Source organism: Pezoporus wallicus, unplaced genomic scaffold (genome assembly GCF_028554395.1).
Source record: "Pezoporus wallicus isolate ANWC-B61680 ecotype Strahan unplaced genomic scaffold, APGP_CSIRO_Pwel_v1 contig_14400, whole genome shotgun sequence".
NCBI classification, from domain to species: domain Eukaryota; kingdom Metazoa; phylum Chordata; class Aves; order Psittaciformes; family Psittacidae; genus Pezoporus; species Pezoporus wallicus.
In genome coordinates, this window is record NW_026635872.1 from 1 (window position 1) to 20,192 (window position 20,192).

General features: G+C 56.5%; 1 protein-coding gene across 1 annotated transcript; it reads right to left on the bottom strand.

The window, feature by feature from the left end:
- Window positions 1–982: 982 nt before the first annotated feature.
- SIPA1L3 (signal induced proliferation associated 1 like 3) lies at window positions 983–16,276 on the bottom strand (the record flags this gene model as incomplete). Its single annotated transcript, XM_057398432.1, has 17 exons — window positions 14,898–16,276; window positions 14,664–14,794; window positions 14,376–14,564; window positions 14,128–14,302; window positions 13,940–14,043; window positions 13,686–13,843; window positions 12,937–13,513; window positions 11,393–11,667; window positions 9,288–9,488; window positions 6,629–6,766; window positions 6,411–6,499; window positions 6,232–6,332; window positions 5,837–6,150; window positions 5,547–5,717; window positions 4,036–4,198; window positions 3,120–3,312; window positions 983–1,139 (listed from the first exon to the last, which is right to left on the bottom strand). Coding segments are annotated over exons 1-17 (4,466 nt in total), but the record flags the coding sequence as incomplete, so codon positions are not given.
- Window positions 16,277–20,192: the final 3,916 nt, after the last annotated feature.

The window sequence follows — 20,192 nt, forward strand, 5'->3', positions numbered from 1 at the left end:
CCAGCCCAAACTACCCCAAAACCAGCCCAAACCAGCCCAAAATACCCCCAAACTAGCCAAAATACCCCAAAACCAGCCCAAACCAGGCCGAAATACCCCAAACCAGCCCAAAATACCCCAAAAGCACCCCAAACCAGGCCAAAATACCCCAAAACTAGCCCAAAATACCCCTAAACCAGCCCAAAATACCCCCAAGCTAGCCCAAAACACCCCAAAACACCCCTACAACACCCCCAAACCACCCCAAAACACCCACAAAGCAGTCTGAAACCCCCCAAACCCAGCCCAAACCCAGCCCAAAACACCCGTGAAACAGCTCAAACCACCCCAAAACCAGCCCAAACCTCCTCCACAACAGTTTAACACCCCCAAAACACCCTGAAATACCCCCAAAACACCACAAACCAGCCGAAAACACCCCTAAACCAGCCCAAAATACCCCAAAACACCCCCCAAACCAGCCCCAAACATCCCAAAACCAGCCCCAACCAGCCCAAAATACCCCAAAAGCATCCTAAAACAGCCCAAAACAGCCCAAAACACACTCAAACCCACACCCAAACCATCCCAAACCAGCCCCAACACCTCCAAAACAGCTAAAATCACCCCACAGATAGCCCCAACCACCCCCAAAATAGCCCAAACCAGCCCAAAACACCCCCAAAACAGCCAAAACCACCCCACAGATAGCATCAAACACCCCCAAAATAGCCCAAACCACCCCAAACCAGCAAAAACCACCCCACAGATAGCCCCAAACACCCCCAAAATAGCCCAAACCGCCCCAAACACCCCCAAAACAGCCAAACCCACCCCACAGATAGCCCCAAACACCCCCTAAATAGCCCAAACCAGCCCCAAAACTGCCCTAAATACCCTGAAACACCCCAAAACACCCCCAAACCAGCCTGAAACACCCCCAAAACCATCCCAAACCCCTCCCTTTATACCCCCAAAGCCACCCCAGCACCCCCAAACCCACCCCATGCTGATGGTGCAGTTGGGGGGGGGGTTGGTACCTTCATAGGCCTTGGCTGCATTGACCAGGCTGGCCCATTCCAGCCCCGTGGCCGTGTCCGGCAGCGGCATCATCCCGGGATCCACGCGGCGCAGGGAGAGCTCCGAGGCAGAGATGGGGCCTGCAGGGACATGGGGACCATTGGCACCCAAACCCATGCCAAAATCATCCTAAAACCATCCCAAAACACTCCAAACCACCCCAAAACCATCCCCAAAAACCCTAAATCCACCCCAAAACACCCTAAAACCACACAAAACCACCCTAAACCACCCTAAAACCACCCAAAACCATCCCCAAACACCCCAAACACCCTAAAACCACCCAAAACCATCCCCAAACACCCCAAACACCCTAAAACCACCCAAAACCATCCCCAAACACCCCAAACACCCTAAAACCACCCAAAACCATCCCCAAACACCCCAAACCCACCCAAACCCATCCCCAAACATGCCAAAAATGCCCCCAAACACCCTAAAACCACCCAAAACACCCCAAACCCACCCAAAACCACCCCAAACACACCCAAAACCATCCCCAAACATGCCAAAAATGCCCCCTGAACACCCTAAAACCACCCAAAACCATCCCAAAACACCCCAAAACACCCCAAACCCACCCAAAACCACCCCAAACCCACCCAAACCCATCCCCAAACACGCCAAAAATGCCCCCAAACACCCTAAAACCACCCAAAACCATCCCAAAACACCCCAAAACACCCCAAACCCACCCAAAACCACCCCAAACCCACCCAAAACCATCCCCAAACACGCCAAAAATGCCCCCAAACACCCTAAAACCACCCAAAACCATCCCAAAACACCCCAAAACACCCCAAACCCACCCAAAACCACCCCAAACCCACCCAAACCCATCCCCAAACACGCCAAAAATGCCCCCAAACACCCTAAAACCACCCAAAACCATCCCAAAACACCCCAAAACACCCCAAACCCACCCAAAACCACCCCAAACCCACCCAAAACCATCCCCAAACATGCCAAAAATGCCCCCTGAACACCCTAAAACCACCCAAAACCATCCCAAAACACCCCAAAACACCCTAAACCCACCCAAAACCATCCCCAAACATGCCAAAAATGCTCCCTGAACACCCTAAAACCACACAAAACCATCCCAAAACACCCCAAAACTGCCCCCCAAACACCCTAAAACCACCAAAAACCGTCCCAAAACTTCCCAGTTATTTCCTATGGGAGCTCCCCATTGTGTCCTATGGGAGCTTCCCAGTGTGTCCTATGGGAGCTCCCCGTTGTCTCCTATGGGAGCTCCCCGTTGTCTCCTATGGGAGCTCCCCAGTGTGTCCTATGGGAGCTCCCCAGTGTGTCCTATGGGAGCTCCCCATTGTGTCCTATGGGAGCTCCCCATTGTGTCCTATGGGAGCTCCCCGTTGTCTCCTATGGGAGCTCCCCAGTGTGTCCTATGGGAGATCCCCATTGTGTCCTATGGGAGCTCCCCAGTGTGTCCTATGGGAGCTCCCTACTGTGTCCTATGGGAGCTCCCCATTGTGTCCTATGGGAGCTCCCCATTGTGTCCTATGGGAGCTCCCCATTGTGTCCTATGGGAGCTCCCCGTTGTGTCCTATGGGATCTCCCCGTTCTGTCCTATGGGAGCTCCCCATTGTGTCCTATGGGATCTCCCCACTGTGTCCTATGGGATCTCCCCACTGTGTCCTATGGGAGCTCCCCACTGTGTCCTATGGGATCTCCCCACTGTGTCCTATGGGATCTCCCCACTGTGTCCTATGGGAGCTCCCCATTGTGTCCTATGGGAGCTCCCCGTTGTGTCCTATGGGATCTCCCCGTTCTGTCCTATGGGAGCTCCCCACTGTGTCCTATGGGATCTCCCCACTGTGTCCTATGGGATCTCCCCACTGTGTCCTATGGGATCTCCCCACTGTGTCCTATGGGAGCTCCCCACTGTGTCCTATGGGAGCTCCCCATTGTGTCCTATGGGAGCTCCCCACTGTGTCCTATGGGAGCTCCCCATTGTGTCCTATGGGATCTCCCCACTGTGTCCTATGGGATCTCCCCACTGTGTCCTATAGGAGCTCCCCACTGACTCCAGCACTCACCCTTCTTGTCGTGGAGGCCCCCGTTGGTGGTGGCTGGGTGCTGGCGGCGGTTGGGCAGGGTGCTGGATGGGTACGTGCTCCCAAAGCCCCCCTCTGCTTCCAGCACTGGGCTCCCACTGGTGTAAGCTGGGTCCCGGCGCCCACCACAGAGGCTTTCATCTGACAGGGTCCTCTGGAGCCCCTTGGGGGGGGTCTAGAGGGGAAAAGAGGGCGGGGGGGGGTGAGCACCTGGTTGTGGTTGAAGCCCCATTGGTCATGGTTGGACCCCCACTGGTCATGGTTGAACCATCCCTGGTCATGGTTGGAACCCATTGGTCACAGTTGAACCATGCTTGGACCCCCACTGGTCATGGTTGGACTCCCATTTGACATGGTTGAACCATCCCTGTTCATGGTTGGACCCCCATTGGTCATGGTTGAAACTCCATTGGTTGTGGTTGGACCATCATTGGTCATGGTTGGACCCCCATTGGTCATGGCTGAACTATCCCTAGTCATGGTTGGACTGCCACTGGTCATGGTTGGATCCCCATTGGTCATGGTTGGATCCCCATTGGTCGTGGTTGGACCCCCATTGGTCGTGGTTGCACCCCCCTTGGTCATGGTTGGACCATCCCTGGTCATGGTTGGACCCCCCTTGGTCATGGTTGGACCATCCCTGGTCATGGTTGGACCCCATTGGTCGTGGCTGAACTCCCATTGGTTGTGGTTGGACCCCCACTAGTCATGGTTGAATCTCCACCGTTCATGGTTGGACCCCCACTGGTCATGACTGGACCCTCACTAGTCGTGGTTGGAACCCCTCTGGTCATGGTTGGAGCCCCCCAGATCATGTTTGGAGCCCCATTGGTTATGGTTGGACCCCACTGGTCATGGTTGGCCCCCCTGGTTGTGTTTGGAGGCCCCTTGGCCTCACCGGGGCACGCTCCGGCTCCGGGCTGGTGGTGTCCATGATGATGAGCTTCTTGAGGTCATCCTCGATGGTGGACTTGTAGCTCCTGCGGGGGGAGCGCAGGTCCCGCAGCGACGCCCGGAGCCGGGGCTGCCCAAAGACGTTCTTAGGGGTGGCCTCCACCTGCCTGGGGGGGGGACACGGAGATGGGAACCCCCCTGGACCCCAACATCATCACCCCAACATCATCATCAACCCAACATCACCCCATCAACACCCCAACATCATCATCATCCCAACATCACCTCAACATCATCATCATCATCATCCCAACATCACCTCAACATCAGCCCAACATCACCCTATCATCACCCCAATATCATCCCCAACATCATCATCCCCATCATCACCCCCAAAATCAGCCATCATCATCACCCCAACATCATCATCCCAACATCACCCCATCATCCTGTCATCATCATCCCAACATCACCCCAACGTCATCATCATCATCATCCCATCATCATCATCCCAACATCAACCCAACATCACCCTATCATCACCCCAATATCATCCCCAACATCACCCCCAAAATCAGCCATCATCATCACCCCAACATCATCATCCCAACATCACCCCATCATCCCGTCATCATCATCCCAACATCACCCCAACGTCATCATCATCATCCCATCATCATCATCCCAACATCAACCCAACATCACCCTATCATCACCCCAATATCATCCCCAACATCACCCCCAAAATCAGCCATCATCATCACCCCAACATCATCATCCCAACATCACCCCATCATCCCAACGTCATCATCATCCCATCATCATCATCCCATCATCATCATCCCAACACGATCCCAACGTCATCATCATCCCAACGTCATCCTCATCATCCCATCATCATCATCCCAACATCACCCCAACATCACCCTATCATCACCCCAATATCATCCCCAACATCACATCCCCATCATCACCCCCAAAATCAGCCATCATCACTCCAACATCACCCCATCATCATCCCCACGTCATCATCATCCCATCATCATCATCCCAATGTCATCATCATCCCAACGTCATCATCCCCACGTCATCATCCCAACGTCACCTCAACATCAACCCCAATATCACCCATCATCATCGCCCCAACATCATCAACTCAACATCACCCCATCATCATCATCATCCCAACATCATCATCACCCCCAAAATCACCCATCATCATCATCCCAACATCACCCCAACATCATCAACCCATCATGATCCCATCACCTCAACAGGCCTCCACCTGCCTGGGACCATGGATGGGGCGGGGGGAGCACATGGAGGTGGGACCCCGCCGAACTCCAACATCACCCAAAATCACCCCATCGTCAACATCCCCATCATCACCCAACATCATCACCCCATCACCTCCTTTTGTGGTCCTACCCCCCCCCCCCCCCCCCAGCACCTACTATTGGGTCCTGCTCCCCCCATCACCCACTTTTATGGGTCCTACCGCCCCCCAGCACCCACTTTTGGGGCTCAGGCTTCTCCTCAGCCCTTTTCCAGCCCGTGGCTTGTTTATTCCTGACCGGCTGCTTGGAAAAGAAGGATTTGGGGATGGAAGCTGAGAGCTGGGCCCCCCCCCGGGGGGCTTCAGTTGTGGGGGTGCCATAGCCAGGATACCCCATCCGTGGGTTGGAACTATGAGGAAGAGGATGGAAGCTCATGGTTAGGATGGGGATGTAGGTACACCCCCCCCCCATAATGACAGGGGGGCCCAATATGGTGGGGGACACACCCCTAGTTGGGGGGGGCCTCACCTGGGTTGTGGGGGGGTCCCTGCTTTGTGCCTGTAGCTTGTGCTGGGGGGTGATGGGTCCCCCTTGGTGGTGGCGGTGGCATCGTCCCCTGGAGCCCCTATGGGTTTGGGGCCCTTATCCCTTTGGGATAGCGGGCGGGGGGGTGGTGGTGGTTTGGGGGTGTCGATGCCGCTGTCGTTGGCGCTGCTTTTGGGGAAAGGATCCGGGAATTCGGCGCCGTCGTTGGCATCGGGAATGTCGAACCAGCGCTCGTCGCTCGAGGCGGTGCTGGAGAGCGTGGTGGTGCTGGAATGGCTGGAATACGGTGCCTCACCCTATGGGACACCCCCACAGCATCACCTTGGTGTTCCCTAAACACCCCCCCCCCCCACTTTGGGATCACCCCAGTGCCTCACCTTGGAATGCCGCTTGGGAGAATCCATCCCGGCCACCTCCTGTTTGCTGCTTCTCCTGCCTGTTGGCAAGCGGGGCTGCGCTGGCACGTGCCACAGGGGCTCTGCAATGAGTCCCCGTTGGGTCGGTGTCACCATAAAGGCCCCGGTGGCCTCGGGGGGGGACACCGGGGTCACCGTACCCGGGTTGTGCCGCTCCATGGTGCTCTCGTGGCTGCTGACCCCCCCCGAGGAGGAATCGCCATCGGGTGGCTCCGCTGCTGCCCCAAACCTGTAACGGGAATGGGGGTTGAACCACCCCAAAACGGTGCCAAACCCCCCCCACTATGGGGTCGCCATGGTGCCACCCACCCCTATGGGACACAGTGTGGGTGGGGGGGGTCCCCATGGTGTCACCCACCTCTCTGGGGATGGTTTATAGCGAGTGAAGGTGCTGCCCGGTGCGGAGAAGCTGCCCGATGGTTGCCGGTACGGCTGCGGCCGCTCCGATGGGGATGAGGAGGAGGAGGGATGCGGTGTCTCTGGGAAGCTCAGCGGCCTGGCTCCATGGATCCATGTGGGAAAAAGGCAGGGAAGCAGGGAATGGGTTGGGGTGGGAAGGACTTTCAGATCTCCCAGTTCAAACCCTCTGTCATGGGCAAGGACAGGTCACAGTCCAACAGCTCCATGTCCTTACGTTGAGGACACGGGATGCGGTATCCAAGTGGGATCCCCTCCATGACCTACTGGTCATGGTCCTATTGATGCAGCCCAATAGCTCCACTTGGATCCTGGGGAGTCCTCAACATGAGGAGGACATGGAGCTGCTGGAGCAAGTCCAGAGGAGGCCATGAGGATGAGGAGGGGCTGAGAGGAGAAGTGAGTGGAGACCTTCAGACCTCCAGGGTCTGAAGGGGGTTACAAGGATGCTGGAGAGGGACCACCAGCAGGGATTGGAGTGATAGGAGAAGGGGTGATGGGTTCCAACTGGAATAGGGAAGTTCAGGCTGGAGATAAGGAAGGGAGGGTGGTGGGACACTGGAATGGGGTGAATGGAGAAGTGGTGAATGCCCCATCCCTGGCAGTGTCCAAGCCCAGGCTGGAGGGGACTTGGGCAACCTGGTCCAGTGTGAGGCATCCCTGTCCATGGCAGGGGTTGGAGATGGATGGGCTTAAGGTCATTTCCAACCCAATCCATTTGGTGACTCTATGAGAGGTTGGTGATGATGGTGCCGTGGTGATGGTGCCATGGTGATGGTGCCATGGCGATGGTGATTGTGTCACGGTGATGGTGTCATGGTGATAGTGCCATGGTGATGATGCCAGGGTGGTGCTGTCATGGTGATGGTGTCGTGATGGTGCTGCCATAGTGATGGTGCCATGGCGATGTTGTCATGGTGATGCTAGCATGGTGATGGTGTCATGGTGATTGTGCCATGGTGGTACTGCCATGGTGAGGGTGTCATGGTGATGTTATCATGGTGATGGTGTCACGGTGGTGCTGCCATGGTGATGCTAGCATGGCGATGGTGCCATGGTAATTGTGCCACGGTGGTACTGCCATGGTGAGGGTGCCACGGCGATGGTGCCATGGTGATGTTATCATGGTGATGGTGTCATGGTGGTGCTGCCATGGCAATGGTGTCATGGAAATGTTATCATGGCGATGGTGTCATGGTGATGGTGCCATGGTGACGGTATCATGGTGATGGTGTCATGGTGGTGCTGCCATGGTGATGGTGCCATGGCGATGGTGCCATGGTGATGGTGTCATGGTGGTGCTGCCATGGTGATGGTGTCATGGTGATGGTATCATGGTGATGGTGTCATGGTGGTGCTGCCATGGTGATGGTGCCATGGCGATGGTGCCATGGTAATTGTGCCACGGTGGTACTGCCATGGTGAGGGTGCCACGGCGATGGTGCCATGGTGATGTTATCATGGTGATGGTGTCATGGTGGTGCTGCCATGGCAATGGTGTCATGGAAATGTTATCATGGCGATGGTGTCATGGTGATGGTGCCATGGTGACGTTATCATGGTGATGGTGTCATGGTGGTGCTGCCATGGTGATGGTGCCATGGCGATGGTGCCATGGTGATGGTGTCATGGTGGTGCTGCCATGGTGATGGTGCCATGGTGATGGTATCATGGTGATGGTGCCATGGTGGGGCTGCCATGGTGATGGTATCATGGTGATGGTGTCATGCTGGTGCTGCCATGGCGATGGTGTCATGGCAATGTTATGGCGATGGTGTCGTGGTGATTGTGTCATGGTGGTACTGCCATGGTGATGGTGCCATGGTGATGTTATCATGGTGATGGTGTCATGATGGTGCTGCCATGGTGATGGTGCCATGGTGGTGCTGCCACGGTGATGGTGCCATGGTGACGTTATCATGGTGATGGTGTCATGGTGGTGCTGCCATGGTGATGGTGTCATGGCGATGTTATGGCGATGGTGTCGTGGTGATTGTGTCATGGTGGTACTGCCATGGTGATGGTGCCATGGTGATGGTGTCATGATGGCGCTGCCATGGTGATGGTGCCATGGTGGTGCTGCCATGGTGATGGTACCATGGTGATGTTATCATGGTGATGGTGTCATGATGGTGCTGCCATGGTGATGGTGCCATGGCGATGGTGCCATGGTGATGGTGCCATGGTGGGGCTGCCATGGTGATGGTATCATGGTGATGGTGTCATGCTGGTGCTGCCATGGCGATGGTGTCATGGCAATGTTATGGCGATGGTGTCGTGGTGATTGTGTCATGGTGGTACTGCCATGGTGATGGTGCCATGGTGATGGTGTCATGATGGCGCTGCCATGGTGATGGTGCCATGGTGGTGCTGCCATGGTGATGGTACCATGGTGATGTTATCATGGTGATGGTGTCATGATGGTGCTGCCATGGTGATGGTGCCATGGCAATGGTGCCATGGTGATGGTGTCGCCATGGTGATGGTGTCATAGCAATGGTGCCATGGTGATGGTGTCATGGTGGTGCTGCCATGGTGATGGTACCATGGTGATGTTATCATGGTGATGGTGTCATGGCGGGGGTGCTGCGGTCACTCACCTCTTGCCGTGGGGCGGCAGCACCGCCTGCTTGCCAGGGCGGCCGTGGGGCGCTGTGGGGCCGAGGCTGGTGCTGTGGGAGGCTGAGGAGCTCCATTGCCACGCGGCGCTGCTGCGGTATGGGGGGCGCACCGGGCAGCCCCCCCGCTCCGGCTCCTCCCTGGGCTCCGTGCTGCCCAGGGACACGCACTCGGACCAGCCCCTGCCAAGCACAGGGAGCGGGGCTCAGGGCAGGGAGCTGGTGGCAGGAGGCACTTATGGGGCATGGAGCCATGGGGATCAGCACTTATGGGGCACAGAGCCACAGGGATCAGCACTTAGGGGGCATGAGGCTAGAGGTAATTGAGCCTTAAACGGCATGAAGCTGCTGGCATCGGCACCTATGGGGCACAGAGCCATAGGGATCAGCACTTACGGGGCACAGAGCCATGGGGATCAGCACTTATGGGGCACGGAGCCATGGGAATCAGCACTTATGGGGCACAGAGCCACAGGGATCAGCACTTAGGGGGCATGAGGCCAGTGGTAATTGAGCCTTAAACGGCATGAAGCTGCTGGCATTGGCACCTATGGGGCACAGAGCCATGGGGATCAGCACTTACGGGGCACCAAGCGATGGGGATCAGCACTTACGGGGCACCGAGCGATGGGGATCAGCACTTATGGGGCACAGAGACATGGGGATCAGCACTTATGGGGCACAGAGACATGGGGATCAGCGCTTATGGGGCACCCAAAGGCAGCCAGTGCCATGGGCAGAGCTTTAGGCCCCCCAAGCAATGCCTTTCCTGTAGCTCTTTAAGTCCCCATTACCAGTGACCAGCACATGGTGGTGACCAGCACTGGAAAACTGGGATACCCCACCCTCAAATCCCACTGGGAAGGCTCCACACCCTTTGGGCACTCTATTGCCCAACACAAAGGGGATGTTCTCCCACTGGTGGCAACTGGAAGACATGAGCTCCATGGAGAACCATCATCAACCTAACTGGAAGACATGGGCTCCATGGAGAACCATCATCAACCTAACTGGAAGACATGGGCAAAATGAAAGACCATCGCCAACCTAACTGGAAGAAATGGGCTCCATGGAGAACCATCATCAACCTAACTGGAAGACATGGGCTCCATGAAGGACCATCGCCAACCTAACTGGAAGACATGGGCTCCATGGAGAACCATCATCAGCCTAATTGGAAGACATGGGCAACATGGAGAACCACCATCAACCTAACTGGGAGATATGGGCTCCCTGGAGGACCATCGCCAACCTAACTGGAAGACATGGGCTCCATGGAGAACCATCATCAACCTAATTGGAAGACATGGGCTCCATGGAAGACCATCGCCAACCTAATTGGAAGACGTGGGCTCCGTGGAGGACCATCATCAACCTAATTGGAAGACATGGGCAACATGGAGAACCACCATCAACCTAACTGAGAGATATGGGCTCCATGGAGGACCATTGCCAATCTAACTGGAAGACATGGGCTCCATGGAGAACCATCATCAACCTAATTGGAAGACACAGGCTCATTGGAGGACCATCTCCAACCTAACTGGGAGACATGGGCTCCATGAAGGACCATCATCAACCTAACTGGAAGACATGGGCTCCATGGAGAACCATCATCAACCTAATTGGAAGACACAGGCTCATTGGAGGACCATCTCCAACCTAACTGGGAGACATGGGCTCCATGAAGGACCATCATCAACCTAACTGAGAGATACGGGCTCCATAGAAGACCATCGCCAACCTAACTGGAAGACATGGCCTCTGTGGAGGACCATCACCAACCTAACTGGGAGACATGGGCTCCATGAAGGACCACCTCCAACCTAACTGGGAGACATGGGCTCCACGGAAGACCATCGCCAACCTAACTGGAAGACATGGCCTCTGTGGAGGACCATCACCAACCTAACTGGGAGATATGGGCTCCATGGAGGACCATCGCCAACCTAACTGGAAGACATGGGCTCCATGAAGGACCATCTCCAACCTAACTGGGAGACATGGGCTCCATGGAGGACCATCACCAACCCAACTGGAAGACATGGGCTTCATGGAGGACCATCCCCATCATCGCCATCACCTACCTCCGAGGAGCCCCATCCTCATGGGGCGGGATGATGACCACCTTGACGGTGACGGAGGTGCGGAGCAGGTCGATCATCTGGTCGTGGTTGAGGGTGACCACGGCCACCTTGCAGATCTCCACCAGGCGGCTGCCTTGCCGCAGGCCCGCTTGCCAGGCGAAGCCGTAGTCCTCCACCTCGGCCACCGTCCCATCGTACTTGACGTGGAAGCCCAGCTGGCCCAGGCCGTTCCTCCTCAGGGTCATGTCCACCGTCTCGCAGCCGTCCGTCATCACCTTGGCAAGGGGGAAAGGAGGGGGTTGGAGGCCTAAAAGCCTCCTCGGGGTGGTCCTGGATCCACATCCCAGCAGGAGACAGCCTCCAGGTTTAGGGCTGGAATGGAGCTGGAGATGATCCAGTTCCAGAGGGAGGGATGCATTCCATAGAGGAGATTGCTCCAAGCAGGGCTTGGGCACGGCAAGGGATGGAGCAGCCAAACCACCTTCATTCAAGCCAGTCCCAGTCCTTCTGCCCTCACAGGGAAGAGCTTCATTATGAGAGTGATGGGAAGTTGAGGTTGGATATAAGGAAGAACTTCCCTATATCCAACCTGAATTACCCCTGTTCCAGTGTCCCACCACCCTCACAGGGAAAAACTTCCTTATATCCAACCTCAACTTCCCACCACCCTCATGAGGAAGAGCTTCCTTATATCCAACCTCAACTTCCCACCACCCTCATAAGGAAGAGCTTCCTTATATCCAACCTCAACTTCCCATCACCTTCATGAGGAAGAACTTCCTTATATCCAACCTCAACTTCCCATCACCCTCATGAGGAAGAGCTTCCTTATATCCAACCTCAACTTCCCACCACCCTCATAGGGAAAAACTTCCTTATATCCAACCTCAACTTCCCACCACCCTCATAAGGAAGAGCTTCCTTATATCCAACCTCAACTTCCCATCACCTTCATGAGGAAGAGCTTCCTTATATCCAACCTCAATTTCCCACCACCCTCATAGGGAAGAACTTCCTTATATCCAACCTCAACTTCCCATCACCCTCATGAGGAAGAGCTTCCTTATATCCAACCTCAACTTCCCATCACCTTCATGAGGAAGAACTTCCTTATATCCAACCTCAACTTCCCATCACCCTCATGAGGAAGAGCTTCCTTATATCCAACCTCAATTTCCCACCACCCTCATAGGGAAGAACTTCCTTATATCCAACCTCAACTTCCCACCACCCTCATAAGGAAGAGCTTCCTTATATCCGACCTCAACTTCCCATCACCCTCATGAGGAAGAACTTCCTTATATCCAACCTCAACTTCCCACCACCCTCATGAGGAAGAACTTCATTATACCCAACCTCAACTGCCTATCACCCTCATGAGGAAGAACTTCCTTATATCCAACCTCAACTTCCCATCACCCTCGTAAGGAAGAGGTTCCTTACATCCAACCCCAACTTCCCCTCTTCCAGCTCCACCCCATCACCCCTCATCCAAGCAGCACTTCCACAACCTCTGCCCGTGGTTCCTCCACCTGGAAACCCACCTTCAACCTCTGCACGATCTCCTTGATGTCCTCAGGACCCCCTTCCCCGGCCCGGATGAAGATATGGTCCCCTCGGCCATAGAAGATCTTGATGGTGGCCGCATCGGCGGTCCACCCGATGACGTCCCCACAGAAGCAGTTGAAGACCACCTCTTTAGCTCCCAGATCCAGGAGGACCACGAACTCATTGGAGATTCCCAAAGCACAAGAGATCTCGGCTCCACGGGCGAAATCCAACGCGGAAACACGCCAGGAGATGGCCCCGGCGCTGTGCTGCTCAGCCCCAACCCGTGCTTTGGTCTTCTCCTTCTTCTTGGAAGCCAAGGAGATGAGGTTGAACTTCCCGGTGGAGTCGATGGGAGTGTTGGTGACCCAGTTCTCAGCCAGGTCCTTCAGGTATTCCCGGCGTGTCCTGGTGGCCATGGTGTGGAACTTGTCCGATTTGTGAGCCGCGTTCTCCGCGTTGATCACCTTGGCCAAGAGGAACTCTCGGAAGACGTCGGATTTGCGGAAGGTGACGCCGTTGGGAATGGGGGGACCGAAGGAAGGAACGTCCTTGGATCTGGTGACGGCCACGCTTGGGAAGGAACAGAGAAGGGAAGGTGGTTAAGGTGGCTAAAACCATGGAACCCCACTCAGGGTTGGGATTTAGGTCCCTTCTTGCCCGCTCCGAAGGGAGAAGCTCCACGTCTCCTCTTCCAAGAGGGGGAAATTAGGGATGTGGTGGCCAAATCCATCTGGAAGCTCACCTGTAAGAGACGTTCTCCGTGCAGGGATTGTGGGCTCGGACGATGATGAAGACATGCTGGAAGTGGGAACGAATGTTCTGAGGGGTGAAAGGCAACGCTCCAGGTTCTTGGAAGATGATGGTGACGATGTCATTCCCGATGTGCCTCTTCCTCAGCAGCTGGAAGAGAGAAGACGAAGGGAGAGGAGCAAATCCCTACGGATGGAGAGGAGAGGGAAGCCCAACGAAGGCGCTGCTGGGGATGGAGGGGGTTACCTGCTGCCTGTTGTTGGGAGTGTAGGGAAGCATGGTGGACACGTGGAACATGATCTCATAGTCCTGGTACGTGGTGTAGAGGGAATGGGTCCCGGTGGAGTCGGCTACAAGGGCGGCAGAGGGGACAAGTGAGCGGTGGTGGCAGCATCTCCGGTGGCCCCACGGTGCCAGCCCGTGGTGTCACTCACTCTTGGTGTCCAGCTGGGCCGCGTACTTGCTGAAGGCCTTGAGGCAAACCTTCTCCCCCAGGAGCATGAGGAACTCCTCGAAGGGGGGACCGGCCTCCTCGTTGTTGTACATCTCCTCCTCCGAGCTCTGCCCGGCTTTGCAGTAGAGAATTCCCACCTTGTGCCTGCGGCAGAGCTGCGGGAAGACGGGAATCAAGCGGCGCCGGATGCCAGCGGCTCCGGGAGCGTTGGTTCCTACCTCTACTCACCCCTTGCTCATCGAGCTTGAGGAGCTGCTCGGTGACCTTGGGCGTGCTGAGGGCCAAGCGCAGGCAGTGGATGTTGAGCTCGGGAATGACGTATTCCAGAGCATCCTTCAACGGGAGGCCCCGCACTGTCCCGTGCTTGGTGGTGGTGGGGGTGGCATCTTCCAGGATGGAGCCACGGAGGGTGATGAGCTGGGAAAGGAGGGGAAAAGACCAATCGAAAACGGGATAAGCAGGGCTGGATCCAGCTTCCCAATCCTGGGTTTGTGGTATCCCAGCGGGATGCGGTACCTCACTGGTGCGGAAGATGATCCTGTACTGGTATTGGGGGCCGTGGTCCTTGTGGTCCTCCAGCTTCTCCCGCTTGATGCTGACGGCCACCGGGCCAAGCTTCTCATCCACTCCAAAGTAATTCGAGTGCTCTACCAGGAATAAAAGAGGGATGGAGGAGAAAATGGGGATCAGGGGCATCGGGATGAGCTGGGAACCCCATTGACACAACAACCCCCCCGCCCCAAACCCCACCTTTGCCATGGAAGTGGTCGCGGTAGTAGCGGGCACCGAGGTCCACGTGCTCCACGCTGTAGTGCTTGAGGCGGTTGGGGTTCCTCTGCAGCTCCTTGGGCACCTCCAGCACCGAGATGGCAGCGTTGGTGGGCCGGGGATCCAGGATGGGCTCCGGGAAGCTCCCATCGGATACCGGGAGGACCGGAGATCCCCCGGAAGCTTTGGAGAAGCTGACGTTGCGCTCGCCGGCGCCGCCGATCTCGTTGCGGAAATGGGGACAACTGAGGAGCAGCTCGTTGCTGGTGTTATCGCCGAGGTCGTGCTCCAAGTTCTCCTTCGAGTTGGGATCCTCGGTGCCGGGAAAGGCCGGATCCGAGCCCATTCCCGACGGGGCGGCCGAGGCGGCCGAGGCGCCCGTGGTGGTGTTGCGGCGTTGGGCCACCACCACGCGGTTGGTGGCCACGGCGTTGAGGTCGAAGAAGATGCTTTGGACGTCGTAATGGGCAAAGCTCTTCTGGCACCACCAGCTCCTGCCCGGCTCCGGCGCCCGCGGCTCCTCCGGCTCCGCGTCGTTCCGGGCGTTCCGGAGCTTCCTGAAGATGGATTCGGCGCCGGCGTCGCCTTTGGGGCATCTCCGGCGGGGTTTCTCCTTGGATTGGGTCAATGCTTCATCCCGAGCTCCATTCCTGCCATCTGCTTTGATCCCGGGGTATGATCCCGTAGGAAAACCGGCCTCTCCGAGACGCTCCGGGCTCGCCGCTCGCCGCTCGGGCTTCTTGGTGCGGAATTCATTGAGCATATCAAAGAAGCTTTGCTCCGAGATTCCCTGGATGTCAATGGAGGAGGTGCTGCCGTATTCCCGGAATATCCCACCTCCTCCTCCCAGTTTGGCTCCTCGGGGCTCCGTCGGCTCCTCGGGATCGCACTCGCTCAACGTCACCTCACTGCTGCTCCGGTGTCGCAGCGGTGCCAAACCTTTGGCCGGGGATCGAGGCCATCCCTCTTGGAATTCCACATCCTTGGAACGCCGCCGCGCCAGGCGCTGCAGGGCTTTGAAGCCCGCGACGCCAGCCAGGGGCTGCTGCCCGATGGGGGCCGCATTCCGGCTCCAAGGAGCATCCCGGCTTCCCGCTGCTTCCCGAGGCGGCTCCTTGGGGGGGTCCCTCTTGGGGGGCCACTCGGCGATGCGGGCACGAACCCCCATTTTGGGGACAGGGACCATGCGGGGGGGGTCAGCCCCGGGAGGTGCCGCCACGGGGGGTGCTGGCACCACGTTGCCATTGGGCACCCAAAAGGGCGCTGGGGAGCCGTCGGTGTCCTCATGGCGCGGCGGGCGGTGGGAGCTCATGGTCCGGTGACGGGGATGAAGCCGCTCATTGCCAGGCCGGGAATGCCGCTGGGATGCCGCCGCTGGGAATGCCGGGAGGGCTGGGAATGCCGTGGGGCATGGTGGTGGCGCTCAGAGCCGATGGGACATCCTGGGGTGGGGAGAGAGAGAAGAGAGGGGGACATGGGGTTGGAGGTGGGGGGCACCAGGTTGGGTTGGGAATGACCAGCAATGGTCCCCTCTGATCCATGGGATGGGAAGGAGCTGGAATCATCCAGACCCAACCCACAGGGACACCGGCCATAGGGCAGGCTGCTCCTTGGGCACGGCCAGGGATGGAGCATCCCAACCTGCTCCATCCAACCCATCCTCATGGGGAAGAGCTTCATCCCAAGATCCCATCATCTCCTCATCCCATCCCTCCATCCCGTGTCCAAAGCCCCGCTCCAGGTCTCCTGTAGGCACTGGGAGTTGCTCTGAGGTCTCTATGGACATGAAGATGAAGCATCAGGAGGAGATTTGTACCCACAGGGATATGGAATTCCCGGGATGCTCTTCCCAAAAGATATGGGAGCATAAACCTGCAGCCAGGGACGACGGAATCCCCCTTCCCATACAGCATGATCCCAACGGGAAGGGTTCAGGGCAACCTTTTCCATCCCTATGGAAGAACTTGTCATCCCCTTCCTTTTTTAATGGATTTGGAGCTACTTTTAATGGAAAACCAGGAACAGTCTTGCATTTCCCAACAGCAGCTCCATGTTTTGGGAACTACCCCCCCCCCCCTTTTACTTCCTGGAATCTCCCCTGACTTGGCATTTCCAGCCTCCACTATCAAGCTTGGGAAGACCAAAAGCGCTGGAGCACCTCCGTTATCCAGCAGGAATCCATCCAAGCAGGAATCTCATCCTATTCCCTAGGAAATATGGGAAGAGTCTCCCCCTCTCCAGGCTCTGTGTGCCAAAGGGAAGCAGAAGGAGCCCTAAGGATTCATTGCAGGGGTTTAAGGGGAATCCTGGTGGCTCCGACACCGGATTCACCGGCACCGATGGATCCCAAAGCATTCCAAGGGATCCCAGTGGAGGGATGAGCACCGCCCCAGCTGCTCCATCACCCCCTTGGGATGTCCTTTGGGATAAGAAATGAGGGAAAAGGCTACAACACCCACCCCCCCTCCAGATGGATCCTGCTCCTGCAGCTGATCCCGCTCCTCCAGTTGATCCCAAAGTTGGGAACGTTGAGGCCCATCCTGCTGCATTTGCAGGAGCAGGGCCCAACCCTTTCCCTGCTAATGAATAACCAGATTGGTTTTAATGGTTAACCACAGGCTTTGCTTTGGGATGTGGGATGGGATTTAACCCCTTCCCAGCTTTATCCCACCCAATTCCCACTAAAACCCCGGGATTTAACCCCCCACAGGGGCCTTTCCGCTTCCAGCTTGATCCCAGCTCATTCCCAAATCCACCATGAGCTTCTCCTCCCTTCCTCAGGGCTTCCCACAGGGAATAAAGCACCATCCCAGGCTCCCTTTGGGATGAAACAGCCCCAGAAAGACTCTTTGGGATGGGGGGGGGGGGGTGTGTGTTTCCCGGTTTTCCCAATGCTCATCCAAAGGGAAAGGCAAGGGTAATTAGGGAAGCAATTAAAGGAAAAGCTCGGGAATTCTGGGCTTAATGAGGGGGTAGTTAAAGCCCAATAATCATTAGTGGGCAATGAGGACACCATTCATTATCCCAAAGGGAAAACAGGAATACAGGAAGGGCTCTATCCCAACCTGGACCTTGATTCCCGGTTTTATCTGATGAAGACGGGATAATGAACACTATTCCAACACCAACACGGTTGGGAATAAGGACCGATTCCTACTTGCCTGGATTCCCAAGGCCGGGATCTCTGGGATAGCAGCGTCTCTGGATGAGGTTGGCCAATTCCAAAGGAATTATGATCCCAAAGGAAGGAGCTTGTCACATCCCCCCGGTGTATCCCTTTCCCTTGGGATAAATCCCTGCCTGTTGAGGTCCAAAGAAGCCCGGGGAGGCCTGGATATCGGGATGAAGAACAGGAGGAAGAGGAGGCTCCTACGGCATTCCCAAGCTCCAAGCTTGAGGAGGAATCCTGGGAGAAGGAAAAGAGGAAGGGTTGAAAGCGCTGGGATCGCCCTGCTCCCAATGGAACGCCAACAGATCCAAGGGCCACCTTGGATTCGGGATGGAGTCGGGATTACCGCTCCATGAAATCCAAAGGGAAAAGGAAGTTGTTAAAGAGCCCCCCCCCACCCCCCCCAAATCCCATTAAATAACCCAAGAGCCAAGGAAAACCGGGATAAAAGGGAAGGAAAAGGCAAGTCCCAACGTGCAGGAGGCAGCGGGAAGCGCTGCCAGCTCCATACCCGCCTCACGGGTGCCCCCCCCCCCCCCAAACAAGCCCTTTGCCATGCCCAAAAAGCCCCATTTTGAGCCCAAAACAAGGCCAAAGAATTCCCACCTTTGGGAATGGGGGTATTCCCCCAGCCCTGGGGGTGAAATGGGGGTTGGGGGGGGGGGAAATGGGGCTTTTTGGGGGGAGAAAATGAAGGATTTGGGGGAAAATGGGGCTTTTGGGGGGGGGGAAGAAGGTTTTTTTTGGGTGGAAATGAGGGATTTTGGGGGGGAGAAATTTTTTTTGGGGGGAGAAATGGGGGGTTTTGGGGGGATAAAATGAGGGATTGGGGGAAAGGTTTTTTTGGGGGGAGGAAATGGGGGCTTTTGGGGGTAAATGGGGTTTTGGGGGGGAATTGGGGGGAAATGTGTTTTTTTGGGGGGGAGAAAATGAGGGATTTGGGGGGAATGGGGGCTTTTTGAGGGGAAAAAGGTTTTTTTGGGTGGGCAGATGGGGGTTTTGGGGGGTAAATGGGGGTTTTGGGGGGTAAATGGGGGTTTTGGGGGGTAAATGGGGGTTTTGGGGTAAATGGGGGTTTTGGGGGGTAAACGGGGGTTTTGGGGGGTAAATGGGGGTTTTGGGGGGTAAACAGTTTTTTTGGGGGGTAAATGGGGGTTTTGGGGGGTAAATGGGGTTTTGGGGGGGTAAACGGGGGTTTTGGGGGGTAAATGGGGTTTTGGGGGGGTAAATGGGGGTTTTGGGGGGTAAATGGGGGTTTTGGGGGTAAATGGGGTGGTAAACGGGTGTTTTGGGGGGTAAACGGGGGTTTTGGGGGGTAAATGGGGTTTTGGGGGGTAAATGGGGGTTTTGGGGGGGTAAATGGGGTTTTTGGGGGGGTAAATGGGGGTTTTGGGGGGGGTAAATGGGGTTTTGGGGGGGTAAATGGGGTTTTGGGGGGGTAAATGGGGGTTTTGGGGGGTAAATGGGGTTTTGGGGGGTAAATGGGGTTTTGGGGGGTAAATGGGGGGTTTGGGCGGTAAATGGGGGTTTTGGGGGGTAAATGGGGTTTTGGGGGGGTAAATGTGGGTTTGGGGAGGGTTCTGGGGGTTCTTAAATGCGGTTTTGGGGCAGTTCCGGGGGTATTTGTGTCAGTTCCGGGTGTTTTCCACGGCAGAATCCCAGCGGGACGCGTTGCAAAGGGGGATTTGGGAGCCACAACCCATCTGCACCTTAACAAAGGGCTCAGTCTACGACTCCCATTGAGTCCTGGCCCAAACCCCCCCCCCCCCATTACACAGATCCCTATGGATTCACCTACCGCAACCCCTCCTGGTCCAGTGCTGAGGGAGGAAAAGAGGGAATCGATCCATAAACAGCAGGAAAGTTGGGAAACAGCCTCATTGAGGGGGGGGGCACCCCAAATACCCCCCCTAAAGGCCCAGTCGTCGTCGTCCGTCCCGTCCCCTCTCAACGCGAAGGCCGCTGGGAGTTGTAGTCCCCCCCCTCCCCGCGGCCTAGTCCTCCGGCCGGCCCACAGCACTACAACTCCCGGCAGCCCCCCATTAACGGGGACCCGGAGGTTGAAGCGGGGACACCCCCTCCCGTTACCCTCCAGGCCATCGGAGCTC